Below are 25,476 nucleotides of genomic sequence, written 5' to 3' on the forward strand. Positions count from 1 at the left end.
ATGGTTTTAGCAGAAGTGTGTGATTTTATCGTCTCGTGAACTAGGCGTCAACACGCTTGATTTGTACATTATTATGAATATACAAAGGATATAATATACCTATATTAACAGTAATCATCTACAAAATTCTCAGAATAATTACATCAGAGCATTTCAGAACTTAATAATGCATCTGGCGCATACGCTCCTGAGCACGCGGTAAAGATTGTACGTGTAAAGGCCGCTAAAAACTGTTCGGTACGCGACTTTAGACACACAATCTTTGCCGCGCGACATCGCGCACATAACGTTTTCACGCAGGAATGATTGTGCATGTGCAGGCCGCTAATGTTTGAAATCTAACGAGCCTGGTAATTTTTTTTAAATCCGCAGTTCTGGGGTGCTCAATGCGGAAAAAAATCCGAAGACTGTAAATCGTCTGACTTGCGTGCCAATGGAGCACTGGCATTACACTGCGTACTATAATTGAGTGATAAAAATATGACAGCTCTGATGGTCAGAAAGTGTGTAGGCGTATTGTTGTTTGAAACCAAGAAATATAACAATAATATTGTTTGTCGGAAAACAGAATAATAACATAAATTGTCGATAATTTTACTAGAAATAATATGCCATCGGACATGGGTATACAATGGTTATAGACATATTATGCAAATTGGTAAGAGAGGAACAGTGCACTGATTAAAAAAAAAAAAAAATTATTGCCGGCCACGCTTCCTTTATTGACAAGAATAAATAATTTATTCTTGTAAATAATATTATGAAACAAAACATTTCTTATTCTCGGAAATATTTTTTAAAATAAATAAGTAACCAGGAAAATTTTCCGGCAGAAATTTTCTGATTATCGGGAATATTAAAAAAAAAAATAAGGAAAATCAACATTTTATGGCTTGGTAACAGTGATAACCTTGTCAGACGCGTATCTAGTGAAGGAAATTGCACTAATGAATTCCGTCAGAAGACCGGTTATTGAGGTTATTACATCTTGTGTGTGGAAAGCCAGCAGTCGGCCGCTCCATCTCTCTGTGATTAAAATGGCTCCAATCAAGGTATGATGTTCGTACTGCCTCTGGCCCTAATTTATTTTATATTATTTTCGTTATGTAATATTTCTGTTGACAACCTTTGATTTAATTTCCTTATGTACATACCTACCTATTCAAAATGTACATTAATTACGAGTTAATGAATTATTTATCATGTCCATTAAATCTAAGTCGTCATTCAAATCTTTTAAAAACTACCTGATTATTCTTATCATTAATCTAATTTTTACTTTGTATTGGAACTTCAATTGAACTTATTAACGTTTATTGGACAATTCAGTCAAAGTGAGGGCTATGCTATACATATTATCCTTATTAGTTATTACCTATTAATTGTATTAAATAAATAATCACTACATACCTAGTCATTATTAAATTTCCAGTACTTACCCAGTTAGTTAAAAACATTTTGGAACTGCAATAAAACACTTTTTTCAGTTCTTTATCAAAGTTTTTTAAAGATTTTTAGAGAACTACATCTTGCATGAATAATTTTTATATTACCTACATATAGTTTATAATGAAAAAACTATACCAAGTACTTATTTAGGTAAGTACCTATTTGTTTTGATTTTCTTATACTTAAAATAATATTAGAAAAAAATACAAGTTTAATTTATGGATATTTATTGTTTTATCCTTTTACAGTTTTATTACATATTTAAAAAAAGTTAAATTCAATAATTAAATTTAAGTCATCAACATACAAAATAATTAATAATTAGGTACTTTTCAAAGTACAATAATTTATTTCTTCAACTATTTTATTGTAGTATTCATAATGCTTCTTGCGACGACTTTGTTGTAGAATGTTAAAACAAACGTTTCTAAAAAATTCAACCTTGCCAACATATTTTAACTGTCTGGACTGTGCACCCAATTTCTAATAAAATCTAAGGGTAAGCGGAAAGAAACATCATTGTCACATTAATTCAGTTTTGAGATAATTATTAAACTTATATTAAAAGTTACATTACATGTCAATTTAATATTAATTACATTCACAATTCACTCTGGTTAAATATAAAGTCTTGGATTGAAAAAAAAATATATAAGTACCTACTTAAGTAAATATAAATATTCTTTGTCAAACGTTTGTGATAATAATCTTTCTTTTGAATTTTAATGTTTTCTTTCTGAGGTCAGTGTTTGGACAATGATTTTTATTCATTTTTTCCAAGTATGCCATATAATAGCTTACAAGATTCTCCACAAAATGGCATCTTTAACTTATTTTGCGATTTTTGTGGACAATGATCTTTCTTTCTGCTTACCCTTTAAATATCTTATAATCCATTGCAGCTTCTCAAAATTTACATTTCAAGATATTATAGTTTGAATGCCACACAGTTCAAATTAAAGATGTTGAAGACAAACATTCCTATAATAATTATTATATTTCAATTTTATCAAACTATATGTTGTTATTTCACTCAAGTTTTTGTCTTTGATGAATTAACGTATCGTACCATCAATTATTGTGACTATTTCCATTTAACAAATACCATACCGTATGATGAAACCGAAAATATTGAAATATTTCATCTACCTGATTGACAAAGCTGAATTATTGCTTTAAATGATTTTAACACCATTATTTATTTTTTTCATAGGAAGGCGATAAAATCCCCAGCATTGACTTGTTCGAGGATTCCCCAGCCAACAAAGTCAATATTGCTGATTTGTGCAATGGCAAGAAGGTTGTTTTATTCGCAGTTCCTGGAGCATTCACACCCGGATGCTCCAAGACACATTTACCTGGATATGTGAATGACGCTGACAAATTGAAGAAAGAAGGAATTTCTGAAATCGTCTGCGTCTCTGTCAATGACCCATATGTAATGGCCGCTTGGGGAAAGGCCCAAAACACAACCGGCAAGGTAAATTTATTTGTGTTTGTATTGATCCTAATTTTAAAGCTTAGAAGTTATATCAAATTACGATGTCCAAAAAAATATTATTTTTTATGTGCAAATTGTCCCTCATCACCATAATAATTGATAAACTACGCATTCACTCACACTTGGGTCACGTCAGTAAATTGTTAGACTGAATATAGAAAAAATGCCTTTTACACATTTCTTTCTAATAATTAATGCTTTTTATTTATTGTCATTTGGGATTCAATAATGTAATTTTCAGCAATAATTTTTAGTTCCTCACCTACGTATTAATTTACACTTCAACTAAGCCTTGTAGCACATACAAACTCATCTCTACTGCAACATGTCGAATTTTTCGATGTGATTTGGTCACATTCACAAAACGCTTGTAACTTAATGTAACCTCGCAGATAGTGCCGATGCAACATGTTTGGTTGAAAAAAATATCAACTGTCATATCCAACTAATTGAGCTCGATACGGTCAACCATTTGAACATACCAAATGTTGCAGTGATGCATGTGTAGATGCTGCTATTTGTAGTCAGCTATTCGTGTGCTATCACAGTTGAGACGATTTTTTATGTGTGACCGGGCTTTGAATAAATCACATGATCAGTATTTTGTGCATAACTTTGGTTTTTTTGATTGGACTCCATACATTACCTTTGAAGCGGAAGCATGTTACAGTAGTCACAGATTAAACGCCCTCACACAGAATTGTTATACATAACCACTGATGTACATATTCATATACCAATTAATAATTACTGTGTGATTTTAGGTCCGTATGTTGGCTGACCCATTAGGAAACTTTGCAAAGGCTCTTGAATTATCCACAGACCTGCCACCATTGGGAGGCATTCGTTCAAAGAGGTATTCTATGATACTGGATAACGGTGTTGTCAAGAATCTAAATGTGGAACCTGACGGCACAGGACTTTCCTGCTCTCTTGCTGACAAATTGAAGCTTTAAAGAAAGCCAACGTAGCGTACATCATTTAGGCATCTGTTATTGAAATATGAAGACAGTTTAGTTTTCTTATTCCATTCTCTGTGATTTATTTAACTGGTAATATTGTTAGATATGAAACGGTAACAATAGTGCGTATTACATTTCTGAAAAGTTTCAAATGTAGTGAAATCATTGAAATCAAAGTAATAATAAAAAATATTTATTTTAAAATAGATTGTAGATACTTCACATGCATTCGATTCTTTTGAGAAATTGAATGTTCCTTCAAATACCTTTATAATACCAATTTGATAAGTTTGAACTACATTATTATATTATGCCTACTTAAAAAACATATCATTTAAATAATGTACAATTCCTGTTAATATAATTTGTTTTTTAAACATGTATACTGCATATTATTTCTTTTCATTTCCCTAAATCTTCCATAAAAACATTGAATCCTTTATGAATAATTGTAATAATTTTACTATCTAAATTGAAGGTCGATTCTTATAACTTGAATCATGTTCACATTTTTTTTTTATTATTACTTGTAAGTAGTGGCAGTTTAGAATGTGCCATTGAGACAGATTATAGTTTTTATATCCATATTTATATATTTTTTTCTTATGTTAGATGGAGAAACAGATCAAAATAATATAAACATGACTACATAACAATTTTTTTCAAATCGATCAAGAATGACAATGAGTGTCAATAACCACTGCAAAAAATATCTCAAAAAAACTCTACTCTAGTAAAATCAAGTAAAATAAATATCAGTTTCATATCTAAATAGACTCATATTTTACTTTTAATGTAATGCATAAAATATTTTGCTAGAATTAATAACTGATATATATTATATACTATGTGATATAATACCTCTTCAGAAATTTAAGTACTTGCTCTACATTTAAAAAAAGATTATAAAATTAATACATTCTCAGTTTGCATATCCCTGTCAAAGCCATCATGCCACCCTGCAGTTGGTAGTCCTAAAATTGCAAGATTGAATAATTAATGTGGGTTCACCGCTCACTTCTAATGTGAATATTTAACTGAACGCAATGGTATGAAGATGTTTTAATTACGGTGTGAATATTCAGTACGGCTATAAAACAAAGTCAGTCATAAATTTATTATTCAAATTTAGTAACCTTGATTTATCATTACATATCGATGTGAGTAAGCGCTCTACAAAAGATAAAAAAGTACTTTTCTGGAACAAATTAATGAAACATTAAAAAATGTTTAGTTTAGCATAGGAATAAAAACATCTATTATTTATCTTCAAATAATAATCTCTAACAAGTATTGTCAACAACGTAAATTAATTAATACCAAGTATAGTTAATTGTATAGATACTCAGTACGCTTGTGTGTGTAAGATAAAAAAAATATCATTGGCCTTATTGACCTCATGGTCCAGATTAATGCTACAGTTTAACATTACAACATTTACAACATCTTGTTTTACAGTTTAAAACAAGATGTTGAATAATGCATTCAAAAAATATTGCACATCAACAGTTACCAAGTCTATAGATAGGAGGCTTGTCTTGTAAACAGGTTGACAATTGAATAATCTGTATTTTATTATTGCATAAATAAACACATTGAAAATAAGGTTTGATCATTAGGGTTGCTGATCATAAAAAGTGGGAGCAGGCCAAGTAAGACAAGTTCATATGACAGGATCCATGTAAACTCTGTCGACACTGTGATGTCACTGTAATCGTTATGTATTATAGTCACCACGGTTATATAATATATTAGCAATCCATGGAAGAAGTTTAATTTTTCATATAACCAGTACAACCCTGAGCATAGTTTGGATGTTATCGCGGATAGTCAACAATGTGGATGGATGAGTAAGCACCAACAAATCGCCTCACTTTAATGAATGTTCCAGAAGGAAAACGGAGTAACCACGATTTCAGTGATTCGATAGACTACAAAATGACTTATGAGCGCTAGGAGTGAATGACTGGAAAAGGAGAGTAGAGGAACGGGCAGAGCGAAGGAGTTTCCTTAGGGTGGCTTAAGTCCACCTCGGACTGTTTTACCAGAGAACAAAAAGAAAAATAAAATATCCTAAATATACCTATTTAATCAAAAGTTGAATAAAAACATTGTCTAACAACTTACACAGAATCTCTTAGAAATAAAATATTTAATTATAGGTACTAGATAGTACCTACCTACCTATTGTATTTCATACAAATACAGAGGTACCTACCTATTTAAAATTCATATGAAATTACCGTTAGGTGAAATACTAGGCGGATAACGTGTCATCCGGCCTCAATGCTATTCTGCTATCTGTTATTTGAAGAAATGTTAACGGCGGGAGGAGTCCAATCTCTTTGATTAACGGCCATAATGTGTACTTACAAATTTACTTACTGTCACTGGTCACGTGGGATGCCGAAGTGACGCGTTCACCTCTTGTAGATTTTCTACAAAATAAAGTTAAAATGACAGCAATAAAGCATGAAGTTAGTTGCACGTTTGTACCAATTCCGGATAGGCGAGAACTTCACGCCGGTAATTGTCATAAATGTCAAAATGAATAACAATATTATGGTGCACACGAACGTTTAAATGATTTTAAGTATCAAAAACGCGCGAAGTACATACATATAATGGTTTATTACAATGATAAAGTGTGTTAATTTATTTTTGGCCACTTTGTTGATAGTATTTTTCTCATTTTCATTCACAAAATTGATAACATATCTGTGGGGCGCTGCTCTTTACACCGGCCGTACAGAAGCTGACGTTTGGCTGGATCAAAATGAATTAGGAGATTACAAACAACTATTCAAAGACAAGGGTAGGTTGAATTTAATTACGATATATTTTTCCATATATCCATAGCAATGTAATTAATATTCATATTATTTGCACAGCACGGCGCACCTATTATTATGGCTTTGCTAAATCACACAAGTACCCATCAGTAAACACCGATATTTGCATGCCAATCATTTTATTTTTTCCAAAAAAAATCATTTTCAAAAATGGAATAAAGTATTTATAAAATCTTTTAACATTTTTAATACTGATACAGTGACGTCATGATTATACATTAAAAGATCGAATTCTGGCAAGTCCAATATAAATAATGGCTCAGGGTTCAATGTAATTCATCCAATTAAACCTATTCTGTTGCTGTTAAGTATCTATTGACGTATCCATACCACGCCTTTTATCATTGTGTATTAAAATTGCTATGATTATAATATTACGGATCATAAATATCACTTACCTTCATGCAACCAACAAATAAATATAGTTGTAAGCACCCATAGGGTACATAATCCACAACTATCTTAAAATCATCATCTAGTACAAAATCATTGCACCTAGTAAAGATCCTAATAATTTGTATAGGTATTCCTCCCAGAAGCAGACTTAAAATATGTACCGCCCCTTCCACATAGACTCAAATTCAATATAAATATTATTTAACCCAACACGTTTTAGTTTTTTTTCTCAACCATTTAATATACAAGCGAACAAAATATCTTAATACCTATTTCTGATATACATAGCCACTGAATTCAGAGCATCGTCAAGAGACCCAAAAGTTAAAATATTTTCCTATATTTAAGGTCCCTAAGCAGTGCATGCTCAGCCTACCTTAACGGGATAGCTGGTATAGGTATAATGATTTAATTTATTTAATATGATATAATATATAGACGGTCACAGCCACTTTTATGTCAGTTAAGACATTTATTTGTGCATTATAGATTTCGAGATTAATCTACTCGTAAATACGTTAAAAAAAATAACTGCAATCTATCCAATTACTTCCTACTTCTGGAAAAACATTTTTTTCTTCATACTTCATAATGTTTGTAATGTAACGAAATGCGTGTAGTGTAAGATAAAAACAAATTGCAAGATTAGTCAATATAATAAAAAAGGAACATTGTATGTATTCGTTTTAATCAAGATATTTGTGTAGGTACGAATTATTAAAATTGACCACAAGATAATATCGTACTTATTCCATTTAATAATTAGATATCCCGGCTACGTCTGCTTGGCAAGGCTATCAGTTGAGGATGTCCTGCTAAGCGGACGAAACCGGTACCGATCGTAATTAAAAATATAGATTACGGCGAGTAATAAGTCCTATCGTATGTTATGTTTTATTTTAATTAATACAATGTATATTTGGATACCACCCCATGCATTAAATGGGTAACAACAAATCCTCGTAAATGTATATCAATATAGATACAGTTTGATAGAACCTCGATTATCAGAATAACAAACAAAGCGGACAACCGAAATGAGCTACCCAACGGTCTTGTCGAAATTTTGTTCCGTTTTTCTTCAATGTTAAACTCTCCGCTGCCATCCATCTACAGTCAGTTTAAATCAATTTTATTGTGACTGCTTGCTTCTTCATTATTTTCGTCTGCTTCGATTTTCGATATATACCTATTTTGTAAGCGTTTTGTTACCATCACCTCTTTCATGTCATCGCTTGGAATTCTCACCATTTCCATCCACCCCGTTTTGCTGTGTTCATAATATGAAACTGGGAGATTTTATATTGTAAGCGGATGTATGCCACAAGCGCATTTACGCGCTCTACAATTCCGGCCTCAGAAAATGAGCGTGTATACGCGCTGTACCTTACACTCTATCATTTTAAATAATTTAATATATTTTACACAAACTGCCCTACTACTCTAAAAAATATGATGATATACTTAAAAAAAGATGTGTTCATGAGATCTTATTTTTACATAGAAATTCGCGACCCGCCGAATATCCCCGGGATTTAATGAGTTAAAACTTCTTCGACTTCTACCTATGTGTATGCAATTTTCAAAATCCACACACCATTAGGTATGGTTACACTTCCTTTAATGGATTTATACCCCACTTCAGTTTTTTCACGTTTTGAGGCTAAAGATTTTCTGGAAATTAAATCTTCAACTTCTCCTCAACATAACATAAAATTTTGCTTTTAAACTGTCATATTCTTAACTGTCATAATAATATGGCCCCTATTTTGTTGTCTACCGTAATTATTTGTAAGTATTGTACTATTCAGATAATTGAGGTAAGGATAATCGAAGTGCCTATATATTGTGAAAAGCTCCATATTTAAGCGAAAATGATGGTTTATAATTTTAATATAACTATTAGACTTATAACAAAAACACAATATTATTTAGTTGAAATTAAATGAAATAGCAATAATATTATGTCACAATAATAAGCTGATCGATAATGCTGTCAACGTTGCAAGAAAGAAAATGCATCTACGGATGAGCTCTACGCTGCCTATACAACATTCCATACATTGCATCATTACATTACGCGAATGAGATTTATTTTTATTCGTTTTTAATTTTTTTTATTATTTATTATTTTTTAATATTTTATTATTGTACCTACCTCACATAGAATTATCATAGATTTTATGTAAGTATAAACTATCTTAATTGGCGTATGAAACTACGAAAGCTTTAGTTCCTCGGTCGATACCTATATACCTTATAATTACATTGTCAAAAGTCAGTAATACCTATCAACAGTTTCGTCTTCCGTCGTCAAAAAATGATTATTAATACTAAATTTCGCTTGACTGTCGCACTACATAAGGTCTTACTAAAATACGTATTAGCACCACGCGTCGCACTGTCCTAGGATATCAAATTAATTGTCTTGTGCAAGTGCTGACTGATCGGAAGACTTACCATGGATAAAGGCTCTACCAGTGCCACTGTATCGTGACTGTGAACACTTTGATTTATATGATATTGTATTTGTATCTTTCTTCTGTATCATTTAGTCCCTTCCGACACACGAATGGATTAATATTTTACCTAAAACTGCACGGCATTTATTACAAGTGCGCAAGTGGTATCCATCGGGGGCTACGTATGACATTTTGGCTATTTTTAATGTTCCAAAGTCTTAAAGGGTATCTAACGTTTTGACACCACTGGGCCACATTTAGTGAAGAAGAATTCTCTTGTCGCACTTTTTGGCTCTATCCACCCATTTTCTTATCTGCCCACAATCCAAGCCGAGACTTTTTTTAGCTCTCTCTGTCAAAATTACAAATTTAATATCGTTAAGAATCTCGTCGACGGGAAAGTACGATTTTCAAAAAAACTGGCTTTTTGTGGACGTGGTTGTATTACTAGCTGCATGGAGTTTTGGATTGGACACGCCTGATTTTACCACGTTTTTCTTAGCTCGTATTCTTGTTTGTCCGGTGGTTGTTTATCCAGTACAAATCTTGCAATCGATTTTTAACTAACTTCCTGACTAGCTAGACATTTGAAACTTTTAGAATACATCAGAACACGATGCCAATGCATTCTTTTAATATTTTTAGCCATTTTTAAGTAGAATTGAATTCATTTTCAGTTAATTCTGTTTTGTATGAAAAGTTATTTCGGAAGAAATCCGTAATCCAATCCACTATTATTGGTTGCTAAGTGGGTGGTCCTAGCAACTAAATTATTAATATATACGTGCGTTACTATGGAAATCAAAATGACATTTCACTATTCTATATTTGGTTGTTTGTTGCAAAATACCAAAAAAATGATTTGTTGACAATTGCCTTATTTTCCTAAATTATTAACGGCCCACATGCTCGTCGTCGGTCAAAATTGAGTTTTTATTGTATTTTCAAACCATGATCCTGGACACTCCTTAAACGTTGTAGATAATCTATTTATATAATTTTGAAGCCTTATTATCCTTTATAGTTATTTTAAACATTTGATGACTGCATAAAGTATTTTTGTTACATAAAATTGTATTCTTTTAAACCTCTCGCTCTAATGTTTTAGAATATAGTCATATTTCGGTACATAACTGTGCAGTGGTCTTAAAAATTTTTACATTTATTAATTTTTAAACGCATTTATAAAACCGTTAGTATAATTTATGACGAGATAATTTTTGTAAAATATTCACGATAAAAAATTATATTGATAACCTCTGTGATCCCAAATTTGACAAGCATTAGGCATTTTATTATTCAAAAAATAGGCAAGATTAACACATTTGAGGATGATTCTAAATATACTTATTATAAGCTATGTCTTTGACCATTCAAGTGTGATAAACATCTTATGAATAATGATTGCTTTATAATAATTATTGACCTAAGAATAAAGTAGTGTTTTTTTTAAATACGCCATTTCTTTTGTCATTCCCCAGTGGTTAAGCTACAACATACGGCCGTAGCCATAAATTGACAAACTATAATTGAAGTAAGGAGTAAAATGATATTGACGCGCGTGTTTGAACATGTACCGTTTAAAAAAAATAAAAAAAAATTCGGTTAGGTACATGTTCAAACACGCGCGTTAACATAATTTTACTCCCTACTTTAATTTTAGTTTGTCAATTTATGGCTACGGCCGTATGTTGTAGCTTAACCACTGGGGATTGCTAAAAGAAATGGCGTATTTCAAAAAAACACTACTTTATTCTTAGGTCAATAATTATTATAAAGCAATCATTATTCGTAGGATGTTTATCACACTTGAATGGTCAAAGACATAGCTTATAATAAGTGTCTTTAGAATCATCTTCAAATGTGTTAATCTTGCCGATTTTTTGAATAATAAAATGCCTAATTCTTGTCAAATTTGGGATCACAGAGATTATCAATATAATTTTTTATCGTGAATATTTTACAAAAATTATCTTGTCATAAATTATACTAATGGTTTTATAAATGCGTTTAAAAATTAATAAATGTAAAAAATCTTAACACCACTGCACAGTTATGTACCGAAATATGACTATATTCTAAAACATTAGAGCGAGAGGTTTAAAAGAATACTATTTTATGTAACAAAAATACTTTATGCAGTCATCAAATGTTTAAAATAAATATGAGGGATAATAAGGCTTCAAAATTATATAAATAGATTATCTACAACGTTTAAGGAGTGTCCAGGATCATGGTTTGAAAATACAATAAAAACTCAATTTTGACCTACGACGAGCATGTCCCCCCTTAATACATAGAATTGTCAAGTTTATATGATTCAACAGAAAATTTAAAAACGTGGTGTATAAAAAGTTCTTTTTATCTTGTAATTTATTTAATTATTATTTAAATTTAAGATATATTAAGAATATGTGAATAACATTGCGAAATACAAGTAGGTACTATGAGTAAATAATGTCGAGAAAAAATAGACACCCAGGAAACATTTTGGTGGGTGACTCGACATTCGAAAGCACCGCTGATTTAAGTACTTGGTAACAAACATCGCCCAAAAGAACGAGATTAGCCTTGAACTCGCCAACAGACTGAAGAGTGCAAATGCAGTGTTCTTCGCGTTCCAAGCTACTGTCTAAAAAAGACAAAATTCCGGGTATGCAGCGTGACCTTGAAACTAATCTATATGGTTGTGTGTAATGACGTGAAACCTGAAGCCAAACTAAGAAACAAGAGAATGCTATCCAAGGTATGAGCCCGGCGAATAATTGATGCCTAATATAGTCAATGTCTTAAGGGCGCAAAGACTCAGATGGGCCAGTCACGTTGTTAGATGCGATAGATCTAGAGCTATCCATAAATTCTATGTAGGTACGCCCCTGAGATGGACGGATAAAGTCAAGAGAGGCGTAGAGAGCTTCGGATAGAGATACCAGAAGAACGGTTGTGCAGTCGGCCATGGTGCCGAATGGTCTGTAGCGCCAGCTTAAGTAACAATTCGATGTATTGCTTCGTGTCATAAACGTTGAGTAATATTTTTTTATTAAGTACATTATAATATTATATTAAATACCCCATATCGGCCATATGTGATAGCTTATAAAAAAATGCATTGTTTTTAAAATAATGGTTTCGTGAAAAATTGTATATAGATCTAATAAATAGTTGATGATTTCATTTAAAAATTGAAAATTTTTAAATATCTTGTTTATTAATTATAATATAATATAATATTAAACATGGCACGCAGGTACTTAACACTGTTCTAAATTTTATGTATAACCTGTATAACAGCGCTCGAAATGGAAAAATTTACGAACCGGAGCGCTCGATAATTTTATGAAATTATTAACGTTGTCATCTAATTGTACCTATATGTATTTTATAAAAATAAGTCTGTTAAATTTTTATTTATATGACATATCTAGCTCCAAATTAATATTCCCACGAGACGGAGCGATAATTTTTGAGATTTTACTAACCGGAACGGCGCTCCGATGCGTTCCGGTCCATTTCGAGCCCTGCTGTATAATTAATTATGTACGTACAGTGTACACTAAAAAGTTGTGACTATAGAAATCTTTCTTAAAAGCTGTGAAATCTTCATATATTTTAATTTATTTATTTTATAATTACCACGTTTTTCTTAGCTCGTATTCTTGTTTGTCCGGTGGTTGTTTATCCGGTACGAATCTTGCAATCGATTTTTAACTAACTTCCCGACTAGCTAGACATTTGAAACTTTTAGAATATATCAGAACACGATGCCAATGCATTATTTTAATACTTTTAGCCATTTATAAGTAGAATTGAATTCATTTTCAGTTAATTCTGTTTTGTATGAAAAGTTATTTCGGAAGAAATCCGTAATCCAATCCACTATTATTGGTTGCTAAGGGGGTGGTCCTAGCAACTAAATTATTAATATATACGTGCGTTACTATGGAAATCAAAATGACATTTCAGTATTCTATATTTGTTTGTTGCAAAATAGCAAAATAATGATTTGTTGACAATTGGCTTATTTGTTCTAAATTATTAATACATAGAATTGTTAAGTTTATATGATTCAACAGAAAATTTAAAAACGTGGTATATAAAAAGTTCTTTTTATCTTGTAATTATTGACCTGATTTTTGTCCTGTTTCAAATGAAATTTTTATTATAGCGTAGATAAAAAGTCATAAAAAACATTTCGCCATTATTCTTTTTCATCTACCTTTCCCGCTGTAATTAAATGAAAAAAAAATAAGATTTCCTCGTCTCTACCAAAAACCACGCTCCCTTGTATGCTGCGTTAGCACCGATTACAACTCTTGGCGATGTTGTATCAACTTGTAATGCGTACCTACTCCGTGTAAAGTAACTTTGTCATGGATAAATTCCACTGCGGGCTTAAACGTGTTAACAGGATCCAGAGCGATGTAGCCCAGTTCTGGCAAAGGGACGTCCGCACGTATTGCGATGGCTTTATGTGAAGTATCTACCTCGCGGAAGACGTACTCCGCATTTTAATTGGAGAGGCTTACGTAGGACTTTCGTCACGAAGAATAACTCCTTGATAATATTACAGAAGAACTTAGAAGATACCGCTGGTGAAGATTCAATTCTAAGCGATTATTTAACGTTTACCGTGACTTACAAAAATGATATTCAAAACATTCTTCACATAACATACATTTTTTTAATCGAGAATTTTTTAATCATTGAAATAAAAATAATAAAATATAATTATATTAGTAGCGCCGGTATATTTTGATGCAAATCACGCAATTTATTTGTCAGAAGATTTAAAAGGGGGCCTCGAAACAGTCCAAATCCCCTAATACATCGTTAAAACTCAAATCCCAAAGCATAACAAAATCCCTGCAACTAACATCAAAAGGGTCGATAACACATTCACACAACAGATTTGTACTGCCACTAATATTATTGTGTGCCTCATATACCTCATTGATGTTAGACTAGTGACGTTCCGTAAGGGTAGGCGGGTCATGCGATGCTTAGGGTCGGCAAATTATAAAGGGCGGCAAACGATGGAATGCATACGATCTTTACAACTTTTCACTTTGACTGATTTAAATGATGCGGACGCTTTGTTAGAAAATGCCGACATCTTTGTTTAAAAAATCATAAGAAGGCCCCCAAACTTCCAAGTATTTAAAACCACCGTTGTTTGAGTGTATGTTTTATAGAAATGCCCACGTCCTCAGTAGATTACGTGTATGTCATTTTTTTTAAAGAATTTTCGTTGCATTTGTCTGTTTACGTATTTAAGATAATATAAGGCGTGTTTCTAATAATTTTGCATGCAGTTTGACACTTAAAATGAATTATGAACAAGATTAATCATTGTTAGTCTGCCTAAGGGCGACACTTTTTATGGGGTCGTTTGAAAATTTGATTTAAAACATTTTAACAACAAAATAATCTGCGATTTTCTAGACACTTGGCTGTAACATAAAAGTCTCGTAAATGATAATGTATTGTTATCATAAACGTTAAATAACCGCTTAGTATCAAGTTTTCTGATAATTATGTCACTGAATGTATTATTTGACTACGATATATTGATCAGTTATTTTCTAATTTTATTAATCTTCATAACATATATATCTCCTAGTGCATATTGTAGAATGTAGACCGTAGTTTTCCAAAGTGGGTGCTACCATCACTCTGTGGACACTGGAAGGATCTGGGGTAGGGGGGGGGGGGGGTATTGCGGGCCCCAGGGGTAATGGGGGCATTGAATAATAAACGAGCAATAAAAAATATAGAGCCTAACATTATAGACAAACTTGAAGCACAACACCGGGTTCATCCTTCCCTATAGTGTTTTTTGATTTTACTGATTTGATTACTAGTAATAAGGTGGAATCTAGTGTGACATATATGCAATTTTATCTTTGGTATTTCATTTTAACAAACGATTTTGCAATTCTAGTTTACATTTGTTTTTTTTTTGAATTAGCCTTTTGAATTAAAGAAAAATACACACGGCAGCTAAGTACGTGAATAATATGTTGAATAAAAATGTATTAGTTTAGATAAGAATTGAATTTTTTCAGGGAAGGGGCACTAAAAAATAATAAAAAAATACTTTGAAATGGAGGTGATGAGTCAAAATTTTTGGGAAACTATATTTTAGACGCTACGTTACCTGATAAGAATGTTAGATTTAAAATATTAGCCATTTATTCACATGTGTAGTTCGTATGTATATATAATATATAAACACCTCAATTCTTGATCACAGGAAATATTATAAGATATGTACGTAGTATATAAAATGATCGTTTAACATTTTATGTCTTGTGTAGCTGTTATATCATCTCGAGTCTTCAACCGGGACACGTCTTATGCTGTGATATTTACATATTATCATTATCACCGTAATGGAGTATTAAAAGTTATCTGCCGCTCGCTCTTTTTGTCAATGTGAATGTCGCCTAAGGGTGTGGAGGGCGGCGAGGTGCGCCTGCGCGCCCCCAGGCCAGCGTCGCGAAGCATCGCCCCTCGCAGGGGGTCGCGGCGCTCATTGCCGCCGCTGACATCGACGGCGACGGACACGCGCCGAAACCGACCCCCCTCCCTTAACCTCTCCCGGAATCTGTCATTTTCGTTGTCCCATACCGACCGGGAAACCCCAAATCGCCCCTTATCCCGACCCCCCTCCGACCACGAGACAGCAGCCCCAGAAATCGCACCCGAAGGCAATTTCGCCTTGCAATTTTACGAGCCTTCATTTATTTACGCAACACTCTTAAAGGGACGCCTAGCACAGGCTTTGAAATATATTCAACTCACTCTCTCAGCACCACGCGATAGTGTAGTCAAACAATTTATACAAAATTATTAAATAATAAATTATAGTGTTCACATTAAAACTTCGACGTTGTGACAAAACGCTGTGCCGCTAGTGATATAGTAAAACAAACTTTATGTATATAAAATGTACACTTATAAAGTATTGCTCAAGTCAATTGTCAATAAAAATGCATTTTCTTATTTTTACACTTTTTTAATGGTAAATTATCTTCTGCCATACGGTGATTAGAATTGCTAAGAGTAGCGTACTTTTAATAATAATTACTTAATAATATTAATAAATAATTCGCATAATTTAAAATGTGGGCTTTCGGAGATTCAGAAATATGCTCCATTGGTATGGTCCATCCATCCAACAGTGCGTCATCAGGTGAGAGAAACTCTTGTACTGTTTTATCACATCTTAATATATAATTTATAACCTATGTAATATCATCGCATATAATGTCAATGTGATAGCCATGTGCTCTTTTGATGTTTGAAAAAAATCCATTGTTTTGGCATGCGTCAAAATATAACCAGGCTGACCTATTATCTCTGGCTTGGCCTATATCGCGAAACAATGATTGGGCTAATCCAACTCCAACCATTGCTGCAACACTTGGGGTTTTCTTTTATGCAACCGCTTTGTGTATCGCTTTTATGCAAATCTGTCATCTGCATTGCCGCGTTGAAACACCTCGCATATCGTAAACATTTCTTGCTTATAACTAAAGCAAGATAGATATTATTATCGTTCATGAAAATATTTATACAACAGTATTTTAACCTACAGCGTATAACATGACATATAGTTACTTAGATATACATGCAAATTTTTCCCATTGTCAGTTCATTTCCCTTCTAGAAAGGTGTTGATTCTCTACTGTTATCTATATACATCGAATGTATACCCTAAGGTGAGACAGAACATGTTAACAGCTTTTTCAGGATTTTAAATTATTATCATAAATGCCTAATAGAGAACTTATACTGTTTATTTAATTAAAATAGTGACAATAGTGCTTATAATTCCAGAAAACAACAGGTTCTTCAAATATTAAAAGTTCAATTAATGATATTTTAATATTTTTTTTTCACTTTTTTATTATAAAAAGCTCGAAGAAGAAACTTTAATATACGCCTTTTGATTGGATCGCGTTGTCGAGTCGAATTAATGTGTTATTTTTTCCTACATTCAGTAGGTAACTATGTGTGTTTATCATTTAATATACTCAATGCAATTATGCAAAGGATTGGTCAAAATAACTAACCACCGATCCCCGTTGAGATAACACCATAATATTATGTTCCATCTTGGAGTGAAATTTATGATGCATATTATGTGTGTATGCATCAGCAATCTAGATAGACGAAGTCGTAAAGTTCGGTGGATGTACGTGGCAGCGAAAAACTGGGAACCGAGAAGAGTGGAGGGAGCTATGGGAGGCCTTCACCCAGCAGTGGATCCTTCCCGGCTGATGATGATTGTACCATATATTACCTGACTCCAGACCATTGCACCAGTCAATTTGTGACTGGTCATGGTGGATTCGCTGGCAAGCTCTTCGAGCTTGGACTTGCAAGCCGTCCGACATGTCCATGCGGAGGGGAAATACAGGATGCCAACCACATCCTATGGGAGTGTCTGAGTATGTGCTCCGAACGGGAGGAAATGCTCAGGTCGGTCCAACCAGCTGTTGGACCCATCGGCCCGTCCGACCTGGTTGCTACTAAGGCCAATTATCTTGCTTTCAAAAAATTTGCGGCGTCTTACTACGGGCGTGAAGATCTCTTCACATAAATTGTGCTGCCTGTATGATTAGCTTCGTTCTTTAATTTAATAAACAAGTAGCTTCATTTTCTTTTTAGTAATTTCCATGTGCTTTTTCTCTCCCTGGCACTTTGCATTAGAGTAAACTCAGTAAACTCAGTCAGAGCTCACTTTGAGCGTAGCAATCTAAGTCTTGGGCATCTTCTCCCAGGACACTCCCAGGCCAATTCTTAGATGCTTCACATCACCAATTGATGGGTCCCGTGATACTCTCGATTAAGACCGAGGGTGGTACGGGGCGGGTTTGGTGGAGGGACTTTAACTTCAATGTACCATATATTATGTTATTCATTTGCTTTCAAACAATACATATAGGTACAAGTTCTTTACCTACGTATGGATCATACCGTAACGTCATTTATTTGTTTTTTGTTTGTAAAAACAATTTAAGATTATATTTTATTAATACTATCGATTAAAAGTGATCAACGACGAAAATTCATTTTAACACATTTTTTCTGAATTATAATACCTCCGCAATCGTATGCATTATCACATTATGAACATACCATAACATATTATTTATCAGAAACAATAACTTTTGCCGTGCTAATGAAAATGTAGCACTGTCTACGCTCTACGGCTCTACGGTGCTACGTCATAGTGGCTACATCGTAGCCATTTAATGCTACGCTAATTATATTATTTGCACTTTGGCATTAATCCGTATATCATTATACATGGTAGCATATACGAAAAACGTATATATATATTATATGACTACGAATAATGAATAGTGATATTTGCTGCAAAATAAAACAAACATGTTTTAATAACATGGTTTTCTCGTCACTTCTGCTTTTTTGCTTTTGCCATCTAAACCGAGTTAAGCAATTAATATTAGGTAAACAATTCACTAATTACACTCGTGCAGAGTGTCCAACTCTGAACCAATGGGAAGCTATTGGAATCCCGAGTCTGGCACACATGTTGTTTTTCTATATGTACTTATTTGATTGAGAGTAATGACTATTTGGGTTATTTCAATTGTATATATCTAATCGATCGAATCGACAACTACGTCGATATTGGACAATAAATTTCAACTGTGGTATGTATGACGAGATCGCCCAACCAAACTGGCATCGAGTACATTTGGGCGCCTGAATAGTATCTTCAAAAGTGATCTCTCATTGTGTCTTAAGCGTAAAGTGTTCAACCACATCTGAAATAGCGTCTTCCAGGCATGTCCAATTGCCCAGTCGCCCGGTAAAATGTACAAATCATGCACATTCAGCTGTAATATAATAGGATTTATAATATTAATACTATCGACTGAAGGTACTTGATGGAATTTAAATTTAAATTCTAATGGATTCAAGCTCTGTACTATTCCATTTAAGTCGTTTTTTGCGACCCGGGTTTCGCCTTTCGGCATCTTCAGGCGCCGTGTACACTCACCGAAGGTAAACACACACTGACAGTGACAGTGTCAGTATGTGTTTACCTTTGGTGAGTGTACACGGCGCCTGAAGATACCGAAAGGCGAAACCCGGGCCGCAAAAAACGACCTAAATGGAATAGTACAGAGCTTGAATCCATTATAATAATAGGATTTCATTAAGATTTTATAGTGGAGCATTAACCATTCATATTTTTATTTTCTTTTATGATATGAAATGTCGTTTTAAAATAAACGACGAGCAAGCTCGCGTGACTTTGTCATATTGTCACTTGATTCGTATTGCATCACGCACGGCCTGCCGCAGTCGTGAGAGGAAAAGAATATTTGAATCCCCACGTTTTAAACTTATGCGTAGTTTCATCTTACCGTCGCGCAGTAGGTTCCTTACAGTAAGAAAATAGTTTCACCGAGAACTCTGCGTAAAGAAAATATCAATATTTTTTTAGTTCTTCGTGGTATTTTAGTATAAGTATTCATGTGTGTCATATTTTTTTATACATTTATTTCAGAAGGCATATATCTATATATTTTCATGTGTTATCAATGCACGTGTAAAATCAAAAAAGTTCAGAAGGCTCTGCATTTTCACGCGACAGTTGGAATATACATGACGTATGTGAATGCGCAGTAGAACGACAGTGGCGAACTACAACACCACGCAGAACATTTTTGACGTTTACCAATATTCACAACTTGCGCTTGAAGAATGAGATTGGCGAGACACGTGTATACACTTTTACGTGTATACACAGTTATTATCGCGATAGTTTAATTTAAACACTATTGATGCCGGTAAATCCATGCACGTGTACAGGTGCTATAAGCTTAACGTGGTAACAGGCCAAATACTAACACTTATTTACACAGGTTCATGTTTAAGGGCGGACGTGCTCAGCGTGGGTCAAAATGGAACTTTTTTCTATTTTCAAAGCATGATCCTGGACATACCTACAAACATGCGCGTTAACATCATTTTACTCCCTACTTCAATTATAGTTTGTCGATTTATGGCTACGGCCGTATGTTGTAGCTTAGCCACTGGGGAATGCCAAAAGAAATGGCGTATTTAAAAAAAACACTACCTTATCCTTAGGTCAATAATTATTATAAAGCAATCATTATTCGTAGGATGTTTATCACACTTGAATGGTCAAAGACATAGCTTATAATGAGTATCTTTAGAATTATCTTCAAATGTGTTAATCTTGCCCATTTTTTGAATAATAAAATGCCTAATTCTTGTCACATTTGGGATCACAGAGATTATCAATATATTTTTTTATCGTAAATATTTCACTATAATAATGTCGATATAAATTATACTGATGGTTTTATAAATGCGTTTAAAAATTAATAAATGTAAAAAATCTTAACACCACTGCATATTTATGTACTGAAATATGACTATATTCTAAAACATTAGAGCGATAGGTTTAAAAGAATACTATTTTATATAATAAAAATACTTTATGAAGTCATCAAATGTTTAAAATAAATATAAAGGATAATAAGGCTTCAAAATTATATAAATAGATTATCTACAACGTTTAAGGTATTTCCAAGATCATGCTTTGAAAATTGAACAAAAGCTCCATTTTGACCTACGCTGAGCATGTCCCCTCTTAAGTTAATGAATAACAATTGGAGGGTGGTAGATTTGTGGGTTTTGATAATCAATAGTAGATCACAGCATACTTGAAGTTTTCAGACATTTACTATAAATGATTCCTATAGATGGATCAACAACTTAAAATATAAGATCACTCACCCGGACAGTGAATTATGTGAGCTGGAATCCCTCAGTATTTTTTTTTTTCAAATGTTTCTGAGGTATTTTCAAATGGAGTATTTTGAAAGATCATCAGCATAGCATACCTTGTGAAATGGCTGAATTATACGACTGAGCTTCCCAGCGATTTCAATTTAATTTAGATGGGTAGCTACTTGATATCTTTATAGAAAGCTACGGTGTCATTTTGACACTTTGAGTAACTTATTACAATCGTTCTTGTCCCGCGATATGGCTCTCGTGATAAAAATACATTAAATTTGTAGAAACTTTTAAAAAAGTCATCACTTAATTTCGGTTTCAAATTCACAAACCGTGTTAAAATAATTTCATTACTTACTCTAATGAGTCTAATGCCTTCTTTACATTATCTTTATTAAATTGCGAGGTCAAACAAAGGTCTTGCTTATGCATCCCTACCTATTATAAAGATACCTACATTTTTATATATATTTTCGTGAAACACGAATAAAATTAACGTGATGGAAACATTTTACAATGTTTCGTTGCCAGTAGGTAAGTAATTATTATCGATCTAAAAAACTGTGTATTATAAATATATACTAGACGCAGACCAAAAATATCAAAATGAAGCTAAAAGAATAACTAACGGAGTGATGCTTTAATTAGCTGCAAGACATTTCGCATTGAGGATTCACAAGCTCCATTGCAAAAAACCGCAAGCATTTTACCACAATTGTAGATTCACCTAATTAAACAGTCAATTCCATACATAATTTATTTAAAAAAAATAGTAGTATGGCTGTGATTGACCAATCACATAGTAATATTAGCGAGGGGTGCAAGACTAGTCAATGCGCTCCCTAAAGACAGAAAATTTCAATGATGTACTGTGTATTTTGTTTTTGAAACTTTATTTTACTGTATAAAGTTGTTTATGTTTTTTTTCTTCTCTCTTATGAGAGTAATATTTGTTATTATAATGTAAATTTCATGTGAACGTCCTGAATTTTGATTTGTTATTTCCACAATGTTTTGTTTTCTTTAATAATTAAATAAAAAGTATAATAATATGTACAATAATTAAAAAGTACAATGTGCAGCTCTATTGCCAAAATAAATCTTGAAACCTGCATTTGTCACGAATGGATGGTATTGCTTTATTAATTTATTATCACTTGTACCGGAACCAAAACATTCACATTGTAATGCAAACGTAATCCGTAAAAAGATTGAGACTCATCGATTATTGTATATCTATAGAAAGGCGGCCATATTCATCGAACTCTGGGTACATATTTAGAATGTTTAGAATTTAGATGAACAACCAGTAAAAAGGAATATGTATAAGTACTTATATTACCGAATCGTGGTAGTTGTAAACAGTGCCGTCGTGTTTCTAACATACAAAATATTTCTCTGTATTTAGGTACCATTTCAATCATACAACAAACGCTCCAGAAATGCCACCAAGTGTTGTTATGCTAAACGTTCAAAATTCACGGAGTTCAAGTTACTTGATGTATTATAAATGTTATAACTCAGCATTTTCCGGACCACGATGTGTATCTTATCAAATTAAAATTCCCCTCAAGTATTTACTGATTAAGTGTCAAATTAGATGTTCACAGAATGCTTACTAAATTTTAAAAAAATGTGTACACCTCATTTGCATGAACTTTGAAAGAGCGTTTCCACATAACATTGATATTATCGTTTTTTTTATAAATTGGCTCTACGATCCGGTGTCGATCTTGGCCGCCTCACTAAAAGGTTTTGTAACACATTTATTTTACGTGAAATTGATGTTAGCCGCTTGCTCAAACTATTGGGTCCATAACCTAGGACCCACGACGTTGTAAGCTGACACGTTAGCCGCTCGTCCACCGTGGATATTGGAAAGATGAATACTCACTCAAAATATTACGTTAAAAATTATTTCATACCGTTACATGGAATTTTTACTGAAAATACCGGAAAATCTTTGGAATACACTTATATACCATCTACATTCCATTTTTATGTAAATTAAATGAAAACGTAGTGAGTTATTTTTGATAATGGAATACTATTAATCGTGAATATAATAAATAACATACTATTATCGATTCTTGTAACACCATGTTGTACCCATTACTCAGCAAAATAATTAAGTCGTAACACTTTATATTGTAAAGTGTACCCATTCCTGTAAAGTAGGTAGGGATTAACGCTAATGACATTTTCCGAGCTTAACGAGAACACATCTTACTTAGTGGAATTGTTTTTTTTTTATTTCCTTTCATTCTCATTTTATTCTTATAACAACTCGCAAAGAGTATAAATTCACTAATAATAATATAATTCGTATTTTAAGTCAAAATTTCCATGTAACTATAAGAAATTTCTGAAATCATTTTAACGTGAAACATAATATTTTCAAGGGATATTCATATTTCAATCATTTTTTCCATTATAGATAGTATCGGCGCGTGGAAGCGCTTCTTGCAGATGAGGCAAACAAAAAAATTCCCGCAAATTTTTTTTTCAATCTCAATTCTGTAAACACTTAATTTAACATTCAAATGGCAAATATTTGAGGGAAATCTTAATTCGATAAGATACCCGTAACGGTCCGGCAAATGGAAAACGCTGAGCTATAATATTATAAAGTATACAAAATAACTTGGACTTAACCAGAGCCTTATAAAGTCTTAGTATTACAGCAGTTAGTGGCATTTGTGGAACGTTTGTGTTATGGTTGAATTGGTATCCAGCCTAGTTTGAGTGCAAGCTGACATTAACAAGCCACTGCGAATCTTTGTTGGGATTTGTCTTGCGTACCAACTATTTGATGATTATATCAAAACTACTTCTTAATGCATAAGTTGGAAGCAGATTTGGGCCACGCATAAGTTGAAGTACAGAGTTATTGTGGTCAGGGTTAAGAAGAAAATTTAACTAAATTTTAGAAAACTTATTTACTTGTCGCTGTAATAATATTATCTTTGGCTTTATCAAACTTACACAGTTGGACATACTTACATAATATATACTATAGTTTAAAACTATGAAGGTAATTTTATTTGGCTACGTATTTGTTTTTTTTTAGTTATCCGTGCCGTAAATGAGAACTCTGCCAATCTTGCTAGTGTTGATTGTCACTGGTGATTCCAATTAGGGAGTACTAACTGTAGTCAACCTAATTTCTTCGTATATCGCCATATTCCACTTACGTGAGGCGGCATTGAAATTCCTTAAAAAGTCTCAGTTTATCTCACTCGGTAGACTGTTACATGTAATTGTATATATTATTATACCTATTCATTTCGTTGAATTTTTTCTTCTTCTTATTGTGCCATCTCCTAGCGGAGGTCGGCCACCATCAAGGCGATCTTATATTTGTCGTCTGCTACCCGGAACAGTTCGGTGGAGCTGCACTCGTAACAATCACGGAGGTTCTTAAGCCACGAAATGCGGCGCCGTCCTCTGCTACGCTTCCCATTGATCTTTCCTTGAATGACAAGTTGGGGAATGCATTGAATTTTTTAACTTATCCTTTTTTGTAAAGTATGAATGTCTTGAATTATTAGTATTAATAGAATAATTTACCATAATGTTTGACCATGTTGTTAGAAATCAGTGTTATTACACAGTATGCAGTTCGCCGTATCACACTTCACCGTGAAATGATGTATCGGAAATATATGGCCGTATATTAAAGACCGTCCAACCTCTTTGGGTAGTATAATACTGACATAAAATTCGTGTCTAAATAAAACACGGTTCTTGTCGGTTTACACTTTACAGGAATCCAGCAACAAACAATTTTTGAAAACAGCCGATATAATGAATTATTTGTTAAGTTAGGTTAGGTTTTCATTCTTGAATTTTGGCAATTAAATTAATGTTCATATTGAATCTAATAAAATTGGGGACCGTATAGTATACGGTCATCTGTTTCCGATAATAAATCTCATGGCGAACTATGCCACGGTGAAATGTTTTACGTACACTTTAGATGTAACCATATTTTTACATCCATACGTTTGTATCGCCGGATACTAAAGATACTACTGAAT

General features: G+C 33.0%; 2 protein-coding genes across 3 annotated transcripts in view; both read left to right on the forward strand.

Annotated features, from left to right (window-relative positions):
- The first annotated feature begins 916 nt into the window (after positions 1–916).
- On the forward strand, positions 917–4,293 carry Prx5 (Peroxiredoxin 5). Its single transcript, XM_085960205.1, has 3 exons — positions 917–1,052; positions 2,663–2,929; positions 3,715–4,293. The coding sequence occupies exons 1-3, from the start codon at positions 948–950 to the stop codon at positions 3,904–3,906; spliced, it is 564 nt and encodes a 187-aa protein (XP_085816331.1). The 5' UTR covers positions 917–947; the 3' UTR covers positions 3,907–4,293.
- A 2,144-nt stretch (positions 4,294–6,437) lies between these two features.
- Positions 6,438–25,476, forward strand: part of LOC147078532 (apoptosis-resistant E3 ubiquitin protein ligase 1) — an 87,191-nt gene continuing 68,152 nt past the window's right edge. The window contains exon 1 of one of the 2 annotated variants that reach the window (XM_085960197.1): positions 6,438–6,727. In XM_085960197.1, the coding sequence (XP_085816323.1) occupies positions 6,550–6,727 (178 nt within the window). In that variant the 5' untranslated portion in view covers positions 6,438–6,549. The remainder of the gene's footprint in view (positions 6,728–25,476) is intronic. The other variant, XM_085960198.1, reaches the window with a different exon arrangement.

Source organism: Rhyacophila brunnea, unplaced genomic scaffold (genome assembly GCF_057557595.1).
Source record: "Rhyacophila brunnea isolate RB1 unplaced genomic scaffold, BYU_Rbru_1.0 scaffold_11, whole genome shotgun sequence".
Taxonomy (NCBI): Eukaryota; Metazoa; Arthropoda; class Insecta; order Trichoptera; family Rhyacophilidae; genus Rhyacophila; species Rhyacophila brunnea.